Source organism: Myotis brandtii, unplaced genomic scaffold (assembly GCF_000412655.1).
Source record: "Myotis brandtii unplaced genomic scaffold, ASM41265v1 scaffold833, whole genome shotgun sequence".
Lineage (NCBI taxonomy): Eukaryota > Metazoa > Chordata > Mammalia > Chiroptera > Vespertilionidae > Myotis > Myotis brandtii.
The window spans coordinates 59,910-81,446 of NW_005371384.1; the positions used below are offsets into that span (position 1 = coordinate 59,910).

Consider the following 21,537-nt stretch of genomic DNA (forward strand, 5'->3'; position numbering starts at 1 on the left):
ATCTAGGTCCCATGCAATCAAACCTATATCCTCACTAATGTTCCCCAATGTCCATCTTCTTCCTAACATCCACCTTCAGGCATTTCTACTAAATTTAATAATTTAGTAATAATTTAATAATTTCTATTAAATTATTATTCCAAATATTTTTTTCTCCTTGTTCTTGGTGAAAGGAGTTGTTGTCCACTTCCTACCAATAAGTAGTACCAAATGGAGACTATATCTTATATTAAAGTAACTTTTTGTCAAACCCTAGGCTTGAGCATCCATAAGTCTCTCGACTTTTAAGAACTGAGTTGCCACACCACTAAGAATTTTGCAGACTTTTATTACTTTACTATTAAAAATCTTAGTCTTGAAATTGGTTAATCTTAATGTAAAAACTAACCATATATTTGTTTTTATACATTACATACACTTGAAAAATAAATAATGTTCTGCGTAGCATTTAAAAAAGCAGCAGCATATACAAATAAGTCTTCAAGCAAAATGTATAAATATAGGACCCACCGAGGATTCGATTCTTAAACATCACTAAAAACAGGTCAGAGGTAGCCAGGAGGCAGAGTCAGTCACACAAGCTCCACTTTGGCTGGAAAGCAATGACAGAAACAACAGAAGAGGCACACAATGGGATGGAGACACCTTGACTTAAGACTTGACTGATTATGTCTTTGAAGTTTGGCATTGAACAAAGATACAACTTTGGCACAAGACAGGTTAAAACAGAGTCCTTTAAAAACCTCAGTACAAAAAAATCACTCTTTCCTCCCCCACCTGGTATCATATCTCCTTCCAAATAAATCTCATCCATAAAAAGCCCCACCCCTTGGCACAGTTGTTTTCCTGGTTACAGGTTAATAAAAGGGCTTGGGTTTTATGAATGGCTCTGAGAAATATTCCTTGTTTGTCACATCTGGGGCAGATTGGAGAGAAATGGCTATAAACGTCTTAATGAAGTTGCAGAGATCAACATACCATGGACTTTGCCTCTTAGAAATCTGGGTCCTTACCTGGCCCCCGTCACCAACGTGGTATATAATTCTAGACACGTGGCTGAACCTCAGAGCCTCATTTTATATAGAGTTAATAATGGCTTCCCTGTTCACCTCCTGTTGTTAAACTCTAATTAGGTGACCCACATGAAAATCTTTTGGAAAGTAAAAATGGGTTCCTTGGATATCATGTATATTAATTCAAATGAAGAATTAGAGGCTTTTCCAAGAAGTTCAACAGAAAAGGGGCTGGTATTAGAGCAAGGTATTTCTAAGGAAGAAAAACAGCGTGTTAAATCTTAGCACCAGCTGTTTGACAGGTGACGGTTCTGGGTAAACAGATATCTATAACATATATAATGCCTTCTACCTTCCTCAACAAAAGAGATTTTGCTCCAAAGCAATCATATCTGGTAGTTGGCCACCATTCCGATCCCCAGCACATATGACGCCCTACTTGCTACTCTGCTGGTGATCAAACATATCACTCTTAGGGGGAATGCACATGTTAACTAAGAAGAAATAGGTAGAAACTGCTGAAAACCCCAGGGTCCCTATTCTTCCATCCTCCCCAATGCCCCTTGTGCCTTCATCATATGTATATTCGTGGACCATTTAAACTTTAAGGGAGTCTGCAAATCCCAATCCCATTAAGGTTAAGTGCTTAATAAACATTTATCCAATAAAAAAAATGAGCAATAGAAAAATAAGAAAGCCAATGATGTGTGCTTTAGAGAGTGAGTTAAGGAACAGGACAGAATGTTGAAGAAGTAACCGACATTGATGGATGCAGCTTGTTGAACCCCAACATCGAGGGCCTCAGCATCACCCCAGATCGACCATCTCTGGGTGAACAAGGACACAGGTCTGCCATCCTGACAGGCCAGCTCCCAGCAGGAAGGCCTGTCACTACGAAGCAAGTCGGGCCACACCCTGACAGCCTTCCACATAGGCCACTTCAGAGCCAGTGGTCCTGGCCAGGCAGAGCTCAGGCCCACCCAGTCACTTAGCAGCCAGCCCGGTGTGCACAAGAGGCCCAGGCATTTGGCTGTTTGCACACAGATCTGGCCTTAGAGCTATTCTAGGGCAGCAGCAGGAAGAGCAGCAGACAGTCCCCTCTGGCGAGAAGTCCCAGTTGTCATGGGAGGCAAGGTCCTGGGCCAGCAAGCAGGCTCTTCCCTGTGCTCCAGGGTCAAGGCCGAGAGCGGTCCTTCCATCAGGTGGGTCCTCAGCAGTAACTTTCCTCCATGTGCTTGGTAGGCGGGGTGGGGGGGCCTTGCTGGCACCCTCAGGGAAGCTCCACAGTTTGCCTGAAAGGAACCAGGCAAATTAGATGGGCAGTTTCAGAATCCCACAGTCCTGTGATCACCGAGCTGCGGTCACACTGATGCTCCGTAACAGAAGACAGAGCAGCTGGCCTGCAGCCCGACCCTCAGGATGGCAGACAGTTCATCACAGGGGACCGGGCGCGGGTGCAGCTGCTTGACCATTGACAGCCAGATCAAATGGTCACACTGATGCTCCGTAACAGGAGACAGAGCAGCCGGCCTGCAGCCCGGCCCTCAGACAGTTCATCACAGGGGACCGGGTGCGGGTGCAGCTGCTTGACCATTGACAGCCAGATCAAAGTGAGGTGGTTTATCTGAGCAAGAAAAGGCCTTGGCTTGAGTAAACCAATCTGCCTCAATCCTTGCCCCACTGTCACCAGCTGGGGGACCTGGAAAGAGTTCACCCTGAACTCCCTGAGCCTCGGTTCCCCGCCTGAGCATAGGGTTAACAACACCAACGTCCTGGGGTTGATGATAAAAAATAATGAAGGCACTGAACGTGAGGTGGGCACATGTATGTGCTCAGCATATGGCAGTAAAACTATTATCTAGGACCTTGGTTGGGGCAAGAGGTAGAGGTTGGTGGGAGGGCCGGTCTCCCTTTTCTTCAGCAAGCGTTTAGACTCAGAGGACATGTGACAAATTCCCCTTGTGGATGTGCCCACTGCCTCACACCTTGAGATATCAACTTTCTTCAGTTCTGAAATAAAGGGACTCCAGCACAGGGCAATGGGACACTGATGCAAGGTGACCCTTTTGTCTGATTCAGCGCGACACAGACGAGCATTCCTGCTTCTCTAAAGGGGGAGAATTGCCCCCTAATATCCACTCACACCAACCTGGGTTCCCAAAAACCTAAAAACGGGAATGATACTGTGTGGTTCTCCTTTACTTCTTCCCCAACTCCATACTCCAACCTGGTGCCCAGCCCCATGTCCACGCGTGCTGGGTGAGCAGTCAGCATGTGCTGCGTGAACATAGGAGACAGTCCCGGTTACCTGGTTCCACTTTTTATTCTTCGGCTGTCCAGACACTTGTGGAACCAGAGCTCTTGGCCAGGGGATATGCTGGTGTTCTCAGGGTCTTCTGCACAGAAAGCATATCTAGGAGGAAAAAGAAACCACCGAGGTCACCAAAACTCTACAGGGGAAGGCACATGGCTGTGCATTAGCCAGATAGTGCTTTCTGGATCCAAGGTGGATGGAGCAAAGAGGAAAGAGAAGTCTTCCTCATGCCACACCCTGACTCAAGGGCCTTCGGAACACCCTTCTGCAACTGCAAGCAGGCCAGACCGGGTCTCGCTCTGAGGTGCCTCATGATTCGGCTCAGGCAGCCTTTAGCCACACCTCTTCCACCTTCTTCTCTCCGTCTGTTCCAAAGACTGCTGCCTCTCGGAAGCCTCCCTGACTGCCTGAGACCCTGCTCTCTCAGTTTAATAGGAAAGCACGTCCTTACAGAAATGCTGCTTTTGTTATTGTCGTTACTTCTTATGGCCTGGTGTCAATAACGCATGTCTCCTCTTATTTAACACATGATGCACTGCCTTGAATGGCGTGTGGATTCCTATATCTATGGTGGACTGTAATCTCCTCGAATAAAGGAACACGAGGTGCCTCCAGTACAAACCTCTTAAATATCCACCAAGGAGCATAGCTGGGCTCAGCTGTGAGTTAAAACAAAGATTCGGGAAGTGGACAGCAGGATCACAGGTAGAATCCGGGCTCGAATAACCATTTCAACTATAACTTACAGACAAATCACGTGGCCCACCCCCACCCCCACCTCAGAAGTGTGTGATTAGCATGACCCCATGACCAACAGATGGGAGGGACACCTGACCCTGATGCTCACCTGCAGGACAAAAGTCATAATCAGAACAGCTTTAAGAACCTTTACCAGGAAGCCCCAACAGCACATGAACCTATAAAAAGGTGACTCGCCTTATCACAATCAGAAAAAAATTAAAACAAGAGTAGGGGACCAATTCATACCCAACAGGGTAGCAAGAATGTCCCACCAAATACAGGTGAGGAGGAGGGGGAAGGAGAGCTCTTATTCTGTGGCTAAGATTGAAAATTGGTCTAACTACTTGGGACAGGAAATTAATAACATCTAGTCGAGTGAAGAAGATGTGTACTATAACTTTGAAATTCCACTTTTTAGTATTCATACCCCAAAGAAGCCCTCACACATGTGCAACTCCGCTCCTCTCACGGCCAACCCGTGCCAGCGGCGATGAGTGCACACAGGGCATATGAAGACTGTGATGGAGCAAATGCCAAATGAGGTACAAAGGGGGTAGAGGCTGTTTCCAACCATCGTAAGGCTGACCATGACCTCCTAGAGGCCTGCTGAAGGATTTGAACAAGGTCGCCCCCAACACTCTCTTGACAAAGGTTCAGACTTCCTTGGCTTCTACTTAGAAGGAAGCTTCTCAGAGGGCCAAGGCTCAGAGGTGAAGGCAGTGACAGATAAAGGTCTGGATTTTTCATGCTAGTCTTGGGGTTAACAGGCGCGTGGAAGCTGCCAGCTGGCGTAGCATACGGGATTCTCTTCTGCTTGACACCAGGACCCTGCCCCATGTCCTTGACTCACAGCCTCGGAAGGAGAGGTCTGACGCTCTGAAAATAGGATGCTCGGGAACCAGGTCCCGCCAGAGACCTCATCCTGGGGGCTTCCTGAACTTGATACTCTGGTTTGTTCCACACAGGAGAAGCAAAGACTTTGTGGTTGCATGGACCTCAGAGCACACAGCTAGCAAGCAGCACTCCTGAAAAGCCCTGTCCGGGGGCAGCCCTGCTTCCTCTGGGCCAACACAGGGCTTGGCAAATAGAACGAGGACTGGATTGCAGCCCCCACTTGTGCACCCCCTCAGCCAAGGGCCTGTGATCAGAGCCCAAACGTCGACAGATGTCTTGATCTGGACTTCGCTTTCCCTTGCAAAGGTGTTTGAGGTTTTGCCCCCGTGTTCCGGATATGAAAGGACTGAAGGTGCTTGCTTAGCAAAGGAAAGGACACGGCCCAGGCACACGCCTTGTGCTCACCACTGACCTGGGGCCGAAAAGGGCCATGAGGCACTTACTTGCGCTGAGTTTCCCCAGACTTGACCCGGATGCGCCTGATATTCACTTCCTGCTCAGGCTTCCGGGATCGAGACAGGTAGCTGCGAAACTCGGTCCACAGGCTGTACCAGGACTGAGGTGCCCGTTTCCAGGTGAGTCTGATCTTCAAGAGGTCTCCCAAGTCCTCCTCTGTGTAGACCAGGAAGGTGTTGGTGGCATTCAGCCTGATCCGCTCCACTCTGCAAGGGGCGAGAGAAGCTGGTCTTACTCCCCAGCCACTTGGAAAACTGCCACACCTGTGGGGTGATGCCCTGGCAGCACCTGCCCACCACGGACAGGAGAGAAACAAGGAGAGGGCTCTCCCCCAGGTCCTCCACCCGCACTGGCATCACCAAGGTGGAAGCCCACTGTCTCCACGCTGACAGAAAGATAACATTGCTTACCCCAGATTTTTATCAAAAATTCCTGAGTACCTACCTCCCTATTTATACTACTTCCTGGGGGCACAGGTCCAAGAAAGAACAGAAATGAGAAAGCAGAGAGAAGTCACATCCCCACTCAACAGCATCCTCTTCCTCTCTGCCCACAGGCATCTGTCTCCTGGGAAACTCCTAGCCCCCTCCAGCCCATCCCTCCCATTAGACATTTGGGGAACCTGCCTCACCCCATTTGTGGGTGTGACTGTGTGCATACAAACCTGGTCTCCCAAATAGACCCTGAGTCCTGATAGCCACTACTTTGATGACGCCTTGTACGTAAGGAGTGCTCAACAAATATATCCAGATTGCTGTGTGCCCCTCCCACAGATAATTAGAAATGGTCCAAATTTCCTAATGTCAGGCATTGTCTGAAATGAGACAGCACTTTCTGCCCAGCTGACTCAGCTTCTCACACTGCTGATGTGTCCTGGGAGCTTCTCTCCCAGAAACGTTGTGTGTCAAGGGCTTGGTGGTGGAGAGCAGACGGAGAGACAGAGGACTGCAGAGGCCACTGGAATCACCCAGCCCTCAGACCATACCCCTCTCCATGGTTCACACACTCCTGCGCTCTCTCATTCTCATACCAACTTGTCCTCACCCCAGCGGAGGAAACTTGGGACTTACACTTCCAATGGCAGCATCTGCGAGTCTGCACTGGTGCCATAAAGAGTGACATAAAAGATGGGCTCGATTTCTGTCGTGTTCTTGTAGCTGAAGAAATGGATCTTCATCTGGTAATGGTAAACTGCAGAGACAGCAGAACAAAGACAGTGTGGGCCTTGATTGTCATCCCAGGGCAACCTGTCCCAAACTGAGTCATCTGTCACTGGGTTTTTAGGGACTGTCATCCTTTGGGTCCAGCCCAGCCTCCAGCTTCTCTCTGGTCTCATTCTGTCCAGTGGCGTAAGGGGGATAGAAGAAGGAGCTCTAAACTGGGGTGCAGGAGACCTTTGGGGATTCTGGCCCAGCTACTTTCCTATTGCATAGCCTTGAATTAAGGACCAAGGCTCTTTGAGCCTCAATTTCCTCGTATGTAAGTAATGCCCATGATTCCCACAAAACTTTATGGTTTTATAACATGTTATAAAATGGCAAGATATCCTTTTGATCCCTATTGGTCCTACCTCAGATTTGTTGTGATAATCAAATATGAACAGCTTTGAAAAGTTAAATGAAGGGGAGATTTAAGATATTAACACTCTAATCATGGAGTGATGATTCACATCACAAAAGGAGTCCCCACCATTGGTTTTTAGATCAGCTTTCCTACGGCAAGCACAACGCAATCCGATTTGCAATGCTTTGATCTAAATGTGCCGGCCATGTCTCCCCGGCTGGGATGTGCCCTGTTCTACCAGGAGTTTAGAAGGAGGGTAGATAGTCCTCAGGGCGCGGCGGGGACAGGTTACCTCGGAAAGGCATGCCCGCTCGGGTTTTTAGGTACATCTTGCTGTTCCTCTTGTGCCTCGTTCTCTTGGCGTTGTAGCCAATGCTATTACAACGGTTCTTCCGGCAGCTGAGACAGATCCCCTTTTTGAAGCGGTGGGAGTCCGTGCACTGGAACGCAAAGCTCGCCTTGTCCTCATTCATCAGGGAGTCAACAAAGAGGTATATGGCCCGCTGGTGCTCACATTTCACGCCCTCTGCGATCGCTGACGGGGGAGGGAGAGACAGAGAGCATGCATGATTGATGAGCCGCTTCTCAATGATCCGCCCGCTCAGTCAGTAAGTACTGTGCAAAGTACTGTGCAAAATTGGTAATCAGTCAGTAAGTACTGTGCAAAATTGGTACCCAGTCAGTAAGTACTGTGCAAAATTGGTACCCAGTCAGTAAGTACTGTGCAAAGTAAGTACTGTGCAAAATTGGTACTCAGTAAGTCCTGTGCAAAATCTTCAACAAACATGTATTCCTTTTGTTATAAAAAGAAATTAATCAATAATAACTGGACCTTCTCAAAGCATGAGAAGGCAGAGCAGAGGCTACAGGAGGCTGTTCACAGGCTTGTAGGATGAGGAGTGGCAGACAGTTGGAGGGCCGTTGTGGGGGGGAAGTGGGAATAATGAAATAAATGTGGTTGGGATCTCTAGCAGCCTGGCCTGATATAGGAGAGGATGAGCTAACTGAGTCAAACTTCCCCATGAAGCAGAAAATAAGGAACTCACTTCCATATGCAATTGACCCCAAGACATCGTTGAGTCCACAGCCAGGCTGGAAGTCACCCCCGTTGGGGTAGATGTCGATGTGGCCCACGGGCATCTGAATCCCGATGCTCAAGCCAAAGGTCCGCGTGTAGGTGTGGAGGACATCCACAAAGTCTGCGTCGTCAGGGGACAGCCTGCTGTGGATGTCCACCCCTTCGAACATGGGCCCGGCAGGATCCAGACCTACAGCAGAAGGGGGAGCCGAGACGGACTGTGTCAGATGCGCCCAGACGAGCCCGAGGATGCAAAATGAAACTGTCCTTAGAGCCCAGCCAACCTGCCTGCAGCCCAGGAACTTGGCTTTCTCCTGCCACTTCGCCTGCCCTGACACCTCAGCTGACTCAGTAGACTGCCCACAGGCTTCACCATGGCACATACCAGGGCTGTCAGAAGTGGAGCAGTTCTAGAAAGAACTCGGGCTGGCTGAAACTAAGCCATTCATCCCACTTATTCTGCCACTGAGAGCCTCAGAGGAGCAAGGCTGGCTGAAACTAAGCCATTCAATGATCCCACTTATTCTGCCACTGAGAGCCTCAGAGGAGCAGGCTTTTTACAAAATAACTGAGCTACCTCCATTTCTGGAGGGAAGACTCAGTCTCCCCAAACTGAGCTATTTATATTTCGACTTAATTGGTCCTCTTCCTTTAGCGATGACCCAGGCCCAGGGGTGGAATAGCGAGGGTGAGTGGGGACACCAGATACACTGAGAACCTATACCCCACGCCTCCAGAATCCTGTTTTGCAGGTGCTAAGAGAAAACACCCTGCCTGCAAATGCTCTGGGTTGGACAAGCGAGCGGCACATGGAGAGTGCTGGCTCTCACATTTGAAGATCGCAAATATCGCTGGGGAGCTCGTTACAAATTCAGAGCCCACTCTGCAGCTACAAAACACTCTGGATGGGCAGACCAGCCGCTGGTTACTGTGTGTATGTGTGGGCTGGGGGAGAGGGCAGGGAAGGGAACTGGGCAGGCGTGGCAACCATACGAGAGACTTTCACCATCTTTTAATGTTGGAACCCACAGGAATGCAAAACCATTCAAAAAAGGAATTTGCAAACTATAAAATGCAGGTTCCTTACCCCCTAGAGATTCTAATTAGTAGGTCTGGTGTGGGGCCCAAATATATATATTTATTCTCCAGGTGATCCTAAAAGTAGCTAGTCTGTGGGCCAGATTCTGAAAAACTTCGCCACGCTCCAGTACCATCTATAAAATGGAACCTGAGTGTCTTAATTTATACAATTCGTGTGAGATGATATAAGATGAAGTGCTTGTCAGTGTAAATACTAGCTACTATATGAAACCCAGGTAATCATGGGTGCCAAATTCATCCCAACCCAGAAGGCTCTTCAGACACAGAGAGAAAAAGTGAAGAAAAGAGTATTTACAGATGAGGAAGGGGGTCTGTTTAGTCTAGAACAGTGGTTCTCAACTGGGAGGGATTTTGCTTCCAAGGGGACATTTGGCAATGTCTAGAGACATTTTGGGTTGTCAAAATTGGGGGAGGGGGAGAGAAGCTACTAAGCATCTAGTGGTTAGAGGCCAGGGGAGCTGATAAACATCCAATAATGCTCAGGGCAGCTCCACAACAAAGCATTTGAATGGAGCGGAGGTTAAGAAACCCTGATTGAGAAAGCAAGGCAGGGAGGAGACATGACCAAAAACAGTCATAAAAAGGAAGTGATGCTACCTACTGTCAAGAACTGTTCCAGCCCTAGCCGGTTTGGCTCAGTGGATAGAGCATCAGCCTGCGGACCGAAGGGTTCTGGGTTTGATTCCGGTCAAGGGCACGTACTGCAGTTGCAGGCTCCTCCCCAGCCTGGGCCCTGGTCAGGAGGCAACCCATCGATGTGTTTCTCTCACATCAATATTTCTCTCTGTCTTTCCCTCTCTCTTCCACTCTCTAAAAATCAATGGAAAAATATCCCCAGGTGAGGATTAAAAAAAGACCTGTGTTCCCTAGGCCCCAGTGCCACAGAACCAGGAGCACATTGTGGGCCTGAGAGAGGAGCTTTAGGAGAAGCAAAAGGCAAAGCTATTGTCCACAGTGGACAGTAAACCTGTGGAACTCATTACTCATGAGAACTGGTGGAGGTTGAGACTAAATAGTTTCCAGAGGTTTAGAGAAACACATGAAAGGCAGAGGCAGCTTAGGGAGGCCAGGCTGCTTGTGGGCTCACCCCAGCCCAGGACCCAAAAGAAAGATGGCACAAAAGCAGCGTCCTCCCAAAACAGCCCACGATGCCTTGTTTTAGAGGCTGCAAGAACCACAGTTCTGACACTAGCAGCCTCTCCCCTGCCTGCTGCCATGTCTCCTGGAGGGAAGAAAGAAAAGAGAAAAAGGAACATTCTGCTTTGCCACCAATACAAGAGAGGGGCTCTTTGCTTGGTGTGAACAAAAGTCTCCACCAGACGGTCAGTGCCATGGAAACCGAGCTGCGCGGGAGGAATGCAGGCGGCTGAGGGCTTCTCGACAGGCCTGCTGGCGGCCAGGCGGAGCCTTCCCTACCCAGACTGCCCGGCCTGACACGGGGCCAGGGCTCACACTCTGGGGAAAGTTGCACAGTTTACTTTTTAAACTCGGAATGGGACGGAGAACTTATCCCCTCCAAAAAGAGAGAGCAGATGGAGAACCACCCCTCCTTCCACTCAGCCTGACTCCTCCAAAAGTGCTCTGTCCACACATACTCATGGGCATGCACACACTCATTGGCGTGTAAGATATCGGACCCATTGTTTAAGCACCGAGTCATCGTTTCCCTATCTGCAAAACGCAGCCAAAAGGACCCCCTTGGCCAGGTGCTATGTGACTTACATATGGCACGAAGCACCTGCCACACAGTAGGTGCTGGACATTAGGTAGCATCTAGCCCAGAGCCTACAGAGTGGTCATTTAATTCATATTTCTTAAATGAATGAATGAATGAATGAATGAATGAATCTATTTGCTTATTTATGTATAACTTGCAAAATGGAGCCAAAAGGACCCCCTTGGCCAGGTGCTATGTGACTTACATATGGCACGAAGCACCTGCCACACAGTAGGTGCTGGACATTAGGTAGCATCTAGCCCAGAGCCTACAGAGTGGTCATTTAATTCATATTTCTTAAATGAATGAATGAATGAATGAATGAATGAATCTATTTGCTTATTTATGTATAACTAAGTAGGCAAGTGTTCAATTAGAAATATATGATCTATTATATCACAGAATTCCCCCGGAAGCCTAATGCACAGCTCTCTGATCCAAGCAAGACTGGGATTCCCGTCTCCCCCTGCAGGCCCAGGCCTCTGCACGGCGGCAGCAGCAGCCTCAGGACCCCACTCCCGCTACAGTCTCTGATCCTCTCACCCATCGGGGCCACCTGCTTCCCAGGCCCATGAGAAAGAAGTCTGAGGGGAGAGGAGTGCGCACAGCCTCCCCATCAGGCATGCACAACAGCGTATGTCAGGTCAGCCAAATACCCTCCGAGGGGCTGCTTGGCAACTGGACCGAGGCCACTCCTTCCTGTTGTGCTCACCCAAGGCCCCTGTTCCACAGAGAAAGGCTGGGGAGAAAGGGCTGAGCTCAGGACATGCGGCCCCTGTGCCCCAGGCCGACAGCACAGAGGACTGATTAGCATTCTGCCCGAAGCCCACATCTCAGCAGCTGCCACCCAGACAGGGGAAAAACCGGAACGCTCCTCACAGCCCCTCTCCTTTCCGATTTAGAAATCAGGAAAGGGAGGCTCTGCAGCTCGTCCTTGTTGCCAAGGACTCTCCGGTGGGGGCCTGGTGGGTGCTGGCCGCCACCAGAACAGCTGGCCCTGCTCTGGACATCACACGTTGCACGGAGACTGAAATGAGGTGCTCAGGCGATAGGACCCCGCCAGGCTCAGGGTCAAACAGCTTTGCACTCAGTGGTTAATGAGCAGTCATGTGTGGCCACACAATCACTGCCCACCTACAGGGCTCAGGCCCCGTGGCCGTGGCAATAAAAAGTAAAGTTCTCAAAGTATGCTGAACCAGATCATTGGACCTAAAGGAGTGTGAGGGTGTGTGTGCATGTGCACGCCGGCCAGGACATTCGACTTAAGCCCAGACAGTGATATAAAGAGGTCCACTAAAACCGCACAAATACACTTTTTTTAAAATCTACCCCAGCAGCTTTATTGCTGAAACCTGAAACTCTACCTTTACTAAATCTTTCTTTAGCTAAGAACACCCTTCCACCTGAGTCCTGTTTCAAAATGAAATTGATCCACTCTTTCCTTCTATGGTAGGGGTGAGGGGAAAGCTGGAAGTGAAGACAAATGAAAGAATGTTGGAAGGAGGTTGAAAGTTCAGGGCAACAAATCTGCCATTCATTTTAGCCTAGAGCAAGCCCTGTGTCTGTATTAGAGGGGCCCCAACATGGTAAAGAGAATCTTTCCCACTTTTCAGAGCCATTAGAGGATTTAACCCAAAGGCCCACATCAAAATCTCACTAAAACGGAACGCTCAATTTTCTATTGACAACCTGGGTGCCGATATCAGCAAGGTGTCTTTAAAGACAAAGTTTTAACCATCCGTTCTAAACAGGTCATTATCACCAATAAATATGCCAGCCAAAAACGCTGGCAAGAGGCTGTTGGTAGATGAACTAGAAATCAGAGGCAGAATCCAAACTAGAATCCACCCCTCACTCTTTCCCTGCAGGTCCTAGAGCAGTGGTTCTCAACCTTCCTAATGCCGCGACCCTTTAATACAGTTCTTCATGTTGTGGTGACCTCCAATCATAAAATTATTTTCGTGGCTACTTCATAACTGTAATTTTGCTACTGTTATGAATCGTCATGTAAATATCTGATATGCAGGATGTATTTTCATTGTTACAAATTGAACATAATTAAAGCATAGTGATGAATCACAAAACAATATGTAATGATATATGTGTTTTCCGATGGTCTTAGGCGACCCCTATGAAAGGGTCGTTCGACCCCCAAAGGGGTCGAGACCCACAGGTTGAGAACCGCTGTCCTAGAGTATCACAGGCGGGGATGGCAGTGAGCCCCAGAAGCTTGGAGGCCAGGGCTCCACCCCACTTCTGCCCTTTAGTTATCAGCTGTTTGCCCCTGGGTTTTTCCTCACCTGTTGAGTCAGACCAGTGGTTTTCAAACTGGGGCTTTGGGACCCGGTGATTCCTCCGGGGGAGGGGAAGGCCCAAACAGCAAAACTAACACTACCCACCATACACCCAGCCTCAACTAGAACATCCCTTCTGTGTTTCCTTTGTTGGGGTGCTGTACAAGTTCAATTGGAAGAAAAATGGGTTCCATGACTCATTAGAACATTTGAAAAGCTCTAGGGTCGATGTTCTCCGGGTTTCTTCCGAAGCTAACCTCTACGGCTCACTCGTGCTGCCTCAGTGAGGGGCGCTCTGGTTCAGAGAGGCCAGCTTGTCAGAGGAGCTGCAGGAGCTGGAGACCAGCTGTTTGTGGAGGAGGCAGCGCTTACCCGTGATCCTGCCCACCGTGCCTGTCACGAAGTTGCCAGCGTACCCGGCCACGTGAGCTCCGAGGCTGTAGCCGATCAAATGAACATTCCCAAGAGAAAAGCCGTCCTTCTCCTGCAGGAAGGCACAAGAGTGTGTGAGTGGAGAGTGGAGTCCTGAGCCCACAGAGTCACCAACATTTCAACGGTTCCATCGTGACAAGGAGGAGACCTGGGAGTCGGGACCGAGACTTCCAGGGGCTGGCTTGGCTGGCAGTGCAACACAGCTGGAACCCAGCCAGGCTAGAGGTCAAAAGGACTTAGAGACGCTTTAAATGCCAAGTGCTGAGGGCAGGTTGTGACTAGAACCTGTATACCTGACCCTTCCCCTACATGTTTTCCATTCTTTCTGGCAGCATCTAAGGGAGGAGGGTGGCTGTGTGGAGGTCAAAGCCACCAGACTCCCTGGAGACTAAGTGTGAGCCACAACCCACAGCTGCATCCTCCTTGCCCACCCTCTTCGGCCCCAGGAGCTGAGTCCTCACCACAAGCCCGCCTGGGACACCAGAGTTGGGACATTGCGCCCTGACCGGGCACTCGCTGGTGGGGGAAGAGGAGATGGGGATTTGACCCCAAAGCTCAGGAACCAAGCTCGACAAAACAACCCAGGCAGAAGACGGAGGGACTGTTCGGGAACCCAGAATTTTAAGACCTTTAGATCTGTGTTCCACACTTAAAATTTTCAGCAAGGCAGTAGTTGGAAGCAACGCCCTCCCCACCTCAGGACAGGCGCCTTCAGAGGGAAGAGCAGACATCAGTAGATTTGTAAGATTACCAGCCAGTCCTGCCTCCTGGCCGTTCCCAGCCAACCTGAGGGCATCCACTTCTGAGATCAGAAAGTAATGGCCCATAAGGCAAACTTTTGCCCAGCAGGTATAAAATAACATGGAAAATCAGAGATATATCAATAACTAGAGGCCCAATGCATGAAATTTGTGCATTGGTAGGGTCCCTAGGCCTGGCTGGCGATCAGGGCTGATCTGTGGGGTGACCGGCAGGGTGGTCAGGGGGCCCCCACTGGCACCCGCCTTGACTGGCCTGGGGCCTGTGAGCTGGGGGCACCTCCTGCATTGAGCATCTGCCCCCTGGTGGTCAGTGCACATCATAGCAAACAGTTGTTCCGCTGTTCGGTCAATTTGCATATTAGGCTTTTATTATATAGGATTAAAAGGCTGTCTAAAAGTCCCAGCTTTCGAATATTTCAAGCCATACATAATTCAGTAACAATGTCAATCCCAAAGATTTTGATCAGACATCTGAAATTCACTGTAACACTGTCTAACCTGTATTTCTTAAGAGAGTTCAAGATGCTGCTCAGGAAAGATGACCCCCTCCCATCCCCCGTTACCTGAAGCCAGTCGAGCATCCTTGCGATGCTGTGTCCCACCGTCTTCGTGTTATTGACCGCATCTGTGTAAAGCTGGTGAGCCAGGGGGAGCCAGTCAACCACCACGACATTGGCTTCTCTCTCTCTCGTCCGCAGGGCTGACACGAGTTTGTACAGCCATTCCCCAAGTATGCCAGTCATCTGCGGAGAAAACAGGAAACTTCTTAAATCTCCTCTGGGTTTCGGAAATCCTAATGAACATAGAATGCAGTTCCATTATCCTCTCCCCAGCTGGTTCCAGAACCTTCCTATTGACTGCTCAGGGGCCAAGCATTTGCACATGAGCAGAGCACACCACCGGCAGGATTTCTACCTGAGTGTTTGTCTTCATTGCTCTTTACATTCCCAGTTTTTCCCATCAAAACTTTCACAGTGTTCTGCCCCACTGTCCTACAAGGCCACAGTGAGATATGCACTGGTGGCAATACGGGCCTGAAGTTGGCCTAAGTTCCTATCACAGTCGGGCAGGTGGCCTGCTCCATCATTCAAAGGCTGCTTGGATGGGTTGCCTTGGAGAATTAGCTTCTCTCTTGAAGATACAGAGAGATGGTGTCTCCCCGGCAAACTCAGAATGAACAAATGACCCTGTCCCGCAATCCATCCTTCTTGACCCCAGAGAAGGAAAGAGCTCTCCCAGGAATCCCAAATTAGAACTCAGAGCACATTTTCCCACAGAAACAAAGTATAAATGGTGACAAGGTCCAGTTGTAAACCTATCCGCAAGCACATTATTAGATAAAAAGATTTTCTGTGCCTGGCCTGGGAACCCAAACGCCATTTACAATCTTGCTTCTATGGGAAACCGCTATTCCAAGTTCCAAACAGATCACAAAAGAACTTTCTGGAATGCAACCCATTTGTAAGTTGCAGGCAGTTTGTATTTACACTTTGACAGGGGGCCTTAAAGAGATTCAAATGCATGATTCTAATCGAGGGCTCTGGGATGAAGACAGATGGACAGGCCTTGAAACAGCTCTCCAATCACATTAGGTAGGTAGGCACCTACTCCCCACCCCCACCCCCCAGGCCTGACCCCAACAGATGGTGATAGACCTAAAGACCCAGAAAGCAGGTAATGGATATGAATTTCTCATCATTAGGAAGAGGAATGTCGCCCTGGCTGGTTTTGCTCAGTGGATAGAGTGTCGGCCTGTGGACTAAAAGGTCCTGGGTTTGATTATGGTCAAGGGCACATGCACAGGTTGCGGGCTCCATCCCCAGTAGGGAGCGTGCAGAAGGCAGCCAATCAATGATTCTCTCTCATAATTGATGTTTCTATCTCTGTCTCCCTCTCCTTTTCTCTCTGAAATCAATAAAAATATATTTTTTTAAAAAAAGAAGAAGAAGAGGAATGTCCCCTCCCAAGTAGCCCAGGCAGAAACCTGCTCACTTAATAATGCCGTTTTCCTACAGACTGTCATTCTATGAATGAATAAATCCCTCGGTGGTCAAAAGCTTCTGAAGCTGAGTGTTAAAACCCCTTTTTGTTGAAGTTTGTCATGGACCTCTCAATGTGAATTGCTCAGCTAGGGCACATTGAGAGCCCCAATGCCTTTAAAGAGCCATCTCTATGCAAACAGGAGGGCACCGTGCCAATGGCAGCCAGCAAACCGGGCCAGCTGGCTCCTCATGGCCTCTCTGAGCCAGACAGGTTGCTTCAGCTCAGCTCGGTTCTTAGGGAGGGATGGCCCCCGTGAGGCAGCGGTTGACCAATGTAATTAAGCGTAATTAGAGGGATCCTGAGGAGCCGGTGGGGCTGGGCGGCTGCCCTCAGGAGAGCCACTTTCTGAAAGCCGCTGTGTGCCGGCACCAAACACCACCCTGCTGGAGTCCAGATTGCCCCCTCAGCGAAGTGCCCATTACATTCTTCACAGCTGTCTGAAATACAAGCAGCCCACAAGAAAAGAGGGGGGCAGAGAGTGGAATCTGGAAGCACCAGTATTCTTTTTAATTGACCAAAACAAAAGAAACCAAACCCTGTGTAAAGCTGCAGAGCTCCCTCCCGGGACTCACCGCCCATCCGTGAATGATGAAAAAGGTTTTGGCTGTCATGTTGAAGCCACAGTCTTCCAGGGGCTGGTTGTGGCCGAGGGGGAGGTAGCATCCTTCATGCTCTGCGTCCTCAGAGGTGCGGAGGTTAAACCTCACGGAGGGTCTGGCAGGAATCTGCACATCCTTGGGTTCGTGGAGCTCATCTGGGGAGAAAGACCAGAGCCAGGTGCATCAAGGGGCTTAAGTCATGACAGATCCGGGGTGCAGCTCTAGTACAACCTGGGGTCAATTATGTAATCCCTCTAAGTTTTTACCTCTGCTGAGTGTTTCCTCCTCACCTCCCAGAAAAAGTTGCCAACATATTATAAAAGGGACATCTCGCCTATATTTCAGAGCACTTACTTAGTCACTGGTATTAATTACTGTGACTGAAATAAACAGGTCTCTCTTGCTTGTCTTCCTTCTTCCCTATCAAATGAGTTCTCCTTCCTTCCCCCAAGGAACTGCTTTTAGATTATGGGTCCTCAATTCTTTTCCTGAAGTGCTTGGGACCAGTGGAGTTGCAGAATTCAGACATGTTCAGATTTTAGAAAGGCATTATGGTACATACACCATGTCTTATATAACACCTCCCGCAGGGTCTGGGGCATTCTCCATTCATCAAGCACACTAACATTTCTGCAGGGAAATGGCGTGACTACTCATACTTGAGGACAAAAAAAAAATTACAAAATAATAGCCTCTGGTCAGTTCAGCTCAGTGTTGCTGCCAAGTGAGTTCAAGTTAGGTAAGGCCAGGTCTTGCAGCCAAACAAGTTACCAAACTTTCTAGTTGTGGGAGCTTTTGGAGTTTGAAATTGGAGGTAAGAAGCTGTCGACCTGTTATGCAATGGGCTTCTCCTAGTGTTCCCAACTCGATTCTAGCATTTACTACAAAAACCTCATGCATCCTCGATGCCCTTTGCCGAGCCAGGATGTGCCAGGCATGCTTTTAGTTTGTTATGCTGAAGCCATGGAGCATAAAGAGCAGAAAAACAACTCTCTCCAGTTCCCCTGCTCACACACAGTGCCATGAAGGAGATGACCCTGCGCCCAGAACACAGCTGATGTCACTGGTGGCCCTGATGGCCTTTACACACTGGGTGCTGTCGTCACCACACTGTTTCAGCCCTCCCGGAAATCATGCCTTGATAGCGGGCTAAGAAATTAGAAAATCAAGCTCTCTTGTCACTCAGAAATCAGGGGGAAAGATACCAAAGGACCATCCCAGGAGCTTCGTTTATCCCAGAGTCAGGAAGCAAATGGAACCATGGACAGAAGGACCAGAATGGGGGAGAGAGGGTGGTGAACGGGGGCGGGGCAGGGTAGGGGGCGGAGAATACATCAGATGTAAAAAGGACAGGGTTCCAGAAAATGCAACTCAATACACATGAGCAGAGCTTTGTAATTAATGAACAAAGCCCCAACCGGCAGAAATCTGAGCCATGGACATAACTAGTTTGACACCTCCTCAATTTCCACCCAGATAATCACTCACACAAAGACCAGATGGGGAATTCTAGGAAAAAGGGTAAAGGAGTCTGCTGGCTTCCTGGAGGAGATTGGTGAATAAACCCGCATAGCTCGCCTCTGCAGCTGCTTCTCTGACCCCAGACTTCTCGAGCTTTCGCCTGGGTCACGTCAACCTCTGGGACTTCGTGGCTGTTCTTCATCCACATGTCCTCGTGGCTCATTCTCTCACCTCCTTCCGTTCCTTGTGCTCAACTCTCAAAGAGGGAAGCCTGACCACAGATTAAAACGGCACCACCTTCTCCCACCAGCACTCCATACCTTCCATAACACTGAGCACCATTTGTATATTTTAACACATTGCGGACGGATCACGAGAATTTGCCAGCTTTGCTTAGTTCCACTTCGTATTACACAGTGTTTTACAAAGTATCCTACTTTAAAAAGATATTAGCTTGTAAGAACATGTAATAAATAACTTCAAAATGCAACGGGTATTTAATTTTAAAGCGTGCCTTTATCATTCATGTAAAACATTTTTTTGTACTCGTTCAATAGAAACTTACCTGGCCACTGGGCAAAGCCAGCAATAAAACTACTGATCCTGCAATGTGTTAATTAGATGCCTGTCTGTCTTCTCACCACTGAAACGTAAGCTCCACGAGGGGGGGGAGGGGTTTTCCTTGCTCCTAGAAGAATGCCTGGCACTAAGCAGACGTGTACTAACTACTTTTTTGGATGAATGAAATGGCCCAAAATGCTCAGAATCGCAGAACGCGGAAGTTGGAAGGAATATTAACATTCCACACGAGGGGAGCGAGGTCACACTCTTACTTAGCACTAGAGTTGGGGACATGTTAAGGAAAGCAAGGCTTCCCCATTCATTCATTCATTCATTCATTCAAATTAACCCTCCCACCAGTATATAAGCTGACATGGACCAACGTCGTTTGACCAACCTCAGCAAATAGTAGAGGAAATAACGGGGTGCAGTTTAGGGGTTCCCCTGGCACTCCCGCTGGGTGACCCTCCCCTCATTCCTTCTGCCAGTGGGAGAGGCTGCCATGCAGAACTCAGAAGGAAGAAAAGCTGGCGGCTAGGAGGAGAATGAGAGGGGGTTGGAAGGAGTGTTGGGAGGAGGAAGCTGACAATCTAGGGGAAGAAGTCACTCATCAAATACTCCTGCCGCCTCACCTTCAAACACCTACAGGGTTGGATTAAAAGGAGGAGGGGCTCCAGGTGAGGGAGCGCCTTCTAACCCTCTGGGCTAGCAATCCTCCAGGTTCAAAGATGGGAACAAGGTTGAAGAGCTGCTGGCAGCCAATTGGGCTGACTGGACAGCACCCATCCATCTGATGGAAGGGGTGGGGCTAGAGCCAGAGGACAAGGGCACCCGCCAGCCTACAGCCTTTCGGAGGTCCCGCTGGCGATGCCCCGGTCAGAAGCGCCAGGAAACAGGTGAACGGCAAGGCTAAGTAGGAGGAGCAAAGGGATAGCGCGGCATAAAAGGGCTCCCCAGGACCGGGAGGGATGGAAGGAGGGTGTGCAGGACAGAGGGGCCCGGCACGGAAAAGAAGCTGGAGGTAATAAAAAATCAGAGCACGTTACCTTGCGGCGGCCCCTCTGGACCAAGGGGCGCGGGGCCTCCCGCGGCAAAGCAACAATAGGCGCTCCAGAGGCAGAGCAGCAGGACGGGGCTCCTCATCCTTTCCCGCCACACACCCCTCCGCGAAGCAGGACTTTAACAGAACAAAACAACAAAACAACAAAAAAAACACCTCTTGGCGGTTTCCAACAGCCCGAGCCTGCAAGACCCTGAGCGGGCACCTTCCCTCCACCAGCGAGTGGTGTGGCCTTAGACAGCTGGAGGTGGCGAAGGTGGAAAGTGGAAACTCGGCTAAAATGAGCGGCGGGGCGTTGGAGGGAGTGTGAAGGGGCTTAAACCAGGACGGGACTTGCCCTCACCCGCGCCTCCCGCCGGGGAAGTCCGGGCTCGCCACTGTCACCCAGCGAACTCCGGGCGAGGTAGGTTTTTAAAAAGTATGAGAGTCATCTGACCCATCGCCAGATGGTGATTTGCATAATTTATTCCCGTCTTAGGACTCTGATTGGTCACACCTTCTCAGACGCCGGAACGGAGACTCCCAAAGTTTGAATGAAAGAGCCACACACTCACCACGTGGACGCTCCCACCCGCAGCCTGGCGTTCTCCCTCACCTGCCGCCTCCTGCCACCCCACTTTCTCCGTGCCCGTTCCCGGACCCCAGATTCTTCGCTCTCCTCTGCCGCCCCAGGGGGGACATGGCCCGACACGCTGCGCCTGCTGGGGACGCGACCCCTGGGGAAGGAGAGCTATCCTCTCCAAGGTGCACAGCCACCCCCGCGCACGGAATGGTCTCCACGCCCCAGGCCAGGAGGCCGGCTGGGGGAGAGCCACCTGGTAACCTCGGGTACTTGTCTTCCTTCACTCCCACCCAGAGAGGCCCGCGCAGGTGCAGGCAGCGTGTAGGACAAGGGCCGGCTGGGGGAGAGCCACCTGGTAATCTCGGGTACTTGTCTTCCTTCACTCCCACCCTCCCACCCAGAGAGAGGCCCGCGCAGGTGCAGGCAGCGTGTAGGACAAGGATCGACCAGAGCTGAGGATCCGCAGCCAGTTCTGCAAAACCCGGCGCAAGTCTCCAAAGCCAAGCCCTCCTCCCAGGACCCGGTAACAGTACCTGCCGCTCGGGGATGTTGGGGAAAACGAAAAGCGATCATGTCAGCGCTTGGTGCAGAGCCTGCCGCGTGGTCCGTGCCCTCGGACCTCGGGGGTGCAGGACTGGAGGGATCCTAGCGACTCTCCCCGCAGAGAACAGAGAGCTGAGCTTGGGCGTCTCGGACGCGTGACCAGCGCGAGTCTGAGTCTCCGCAGAGGCGCGCAACTACCTGCTGAGTGCAATGATGCAGCTTCTTCCTCGCGTCCTGTTTCCTGCCTCTCCTCCGCTTTATTGTTCCGCGTCCCTGCTCCTCCCTCGGGTGTCCTCCCTGCGTCTCCGCCTGCGGGACTCCGGGGCCGACAAGTCCGCGTCTGC

At 50.2% G+C, this 21,537-nt stretch overlaps 1 protein-coding gene and 1 long non-coding RNA gene across 3 annotated transcripts; one reads left to right on the top strand and one right to left on the bottom strand.

Moving 5' to 3' along the window:
* Positions 1 to 331: 331 nt before the first annotated feature.
* Positions 332 to 21,508, bottom strand: LIPG (lipase, endothelial). Of its 2 annotated transcripts, XM_005884487.2 has the most exons (11): positions 21,184 to 21,508; positions 20,075 to 20,205; positions 16,980 to 17,161; positions 14,928 to 15,107; positions 13,544 to 13,655; positions 8,028 to 8,249; positions 7,274 to 7,516; positions 6,489 to 6,609; positions 5,406 to 5,624; positions 3,322 to 3,426; positions 332 to 2,305 (listed from the first exon to the last, which is right to left on the bottom strand). In XM_005884487.2, exons 2-11 carry the CDS (start codon positions 20,169 to 20,171, stop codon positions 2,284 to 2,286), a joined length of 1,503 nt encoding a protein of 500 aa, XP_005884549.1. In that variant the 5' UTR covers positions 20,172 to 20,205; positions 21,184 to 21,508; the 3' UTR covers positions 332 to 2,283. The 2 variants fall into 2 exon arrangements, with proteins under 2 accessions (XP_005884549.1, XP_014387456.1); XM_014531970.1 differs by lacking the exons at positions 20,075 to 20,205; positions 21,184 to 21,508 and adding an exon at positions 17,361 to 17,539.
* Positions 20,415 to 21,177, top strand: LOC102250710. Its single transcript, XR_314615.2, has 3 exons — positions 20,415 to 20,491; positions 20,567 to 20,832; positions 21,052 to 21,177. It is a non-coding gene; the product is annotated as an uncharacterized LOC102250710 (long non-coding RNA).
* Positions 21,509 to 21,537: the final 29 nt, after the last annotated feature.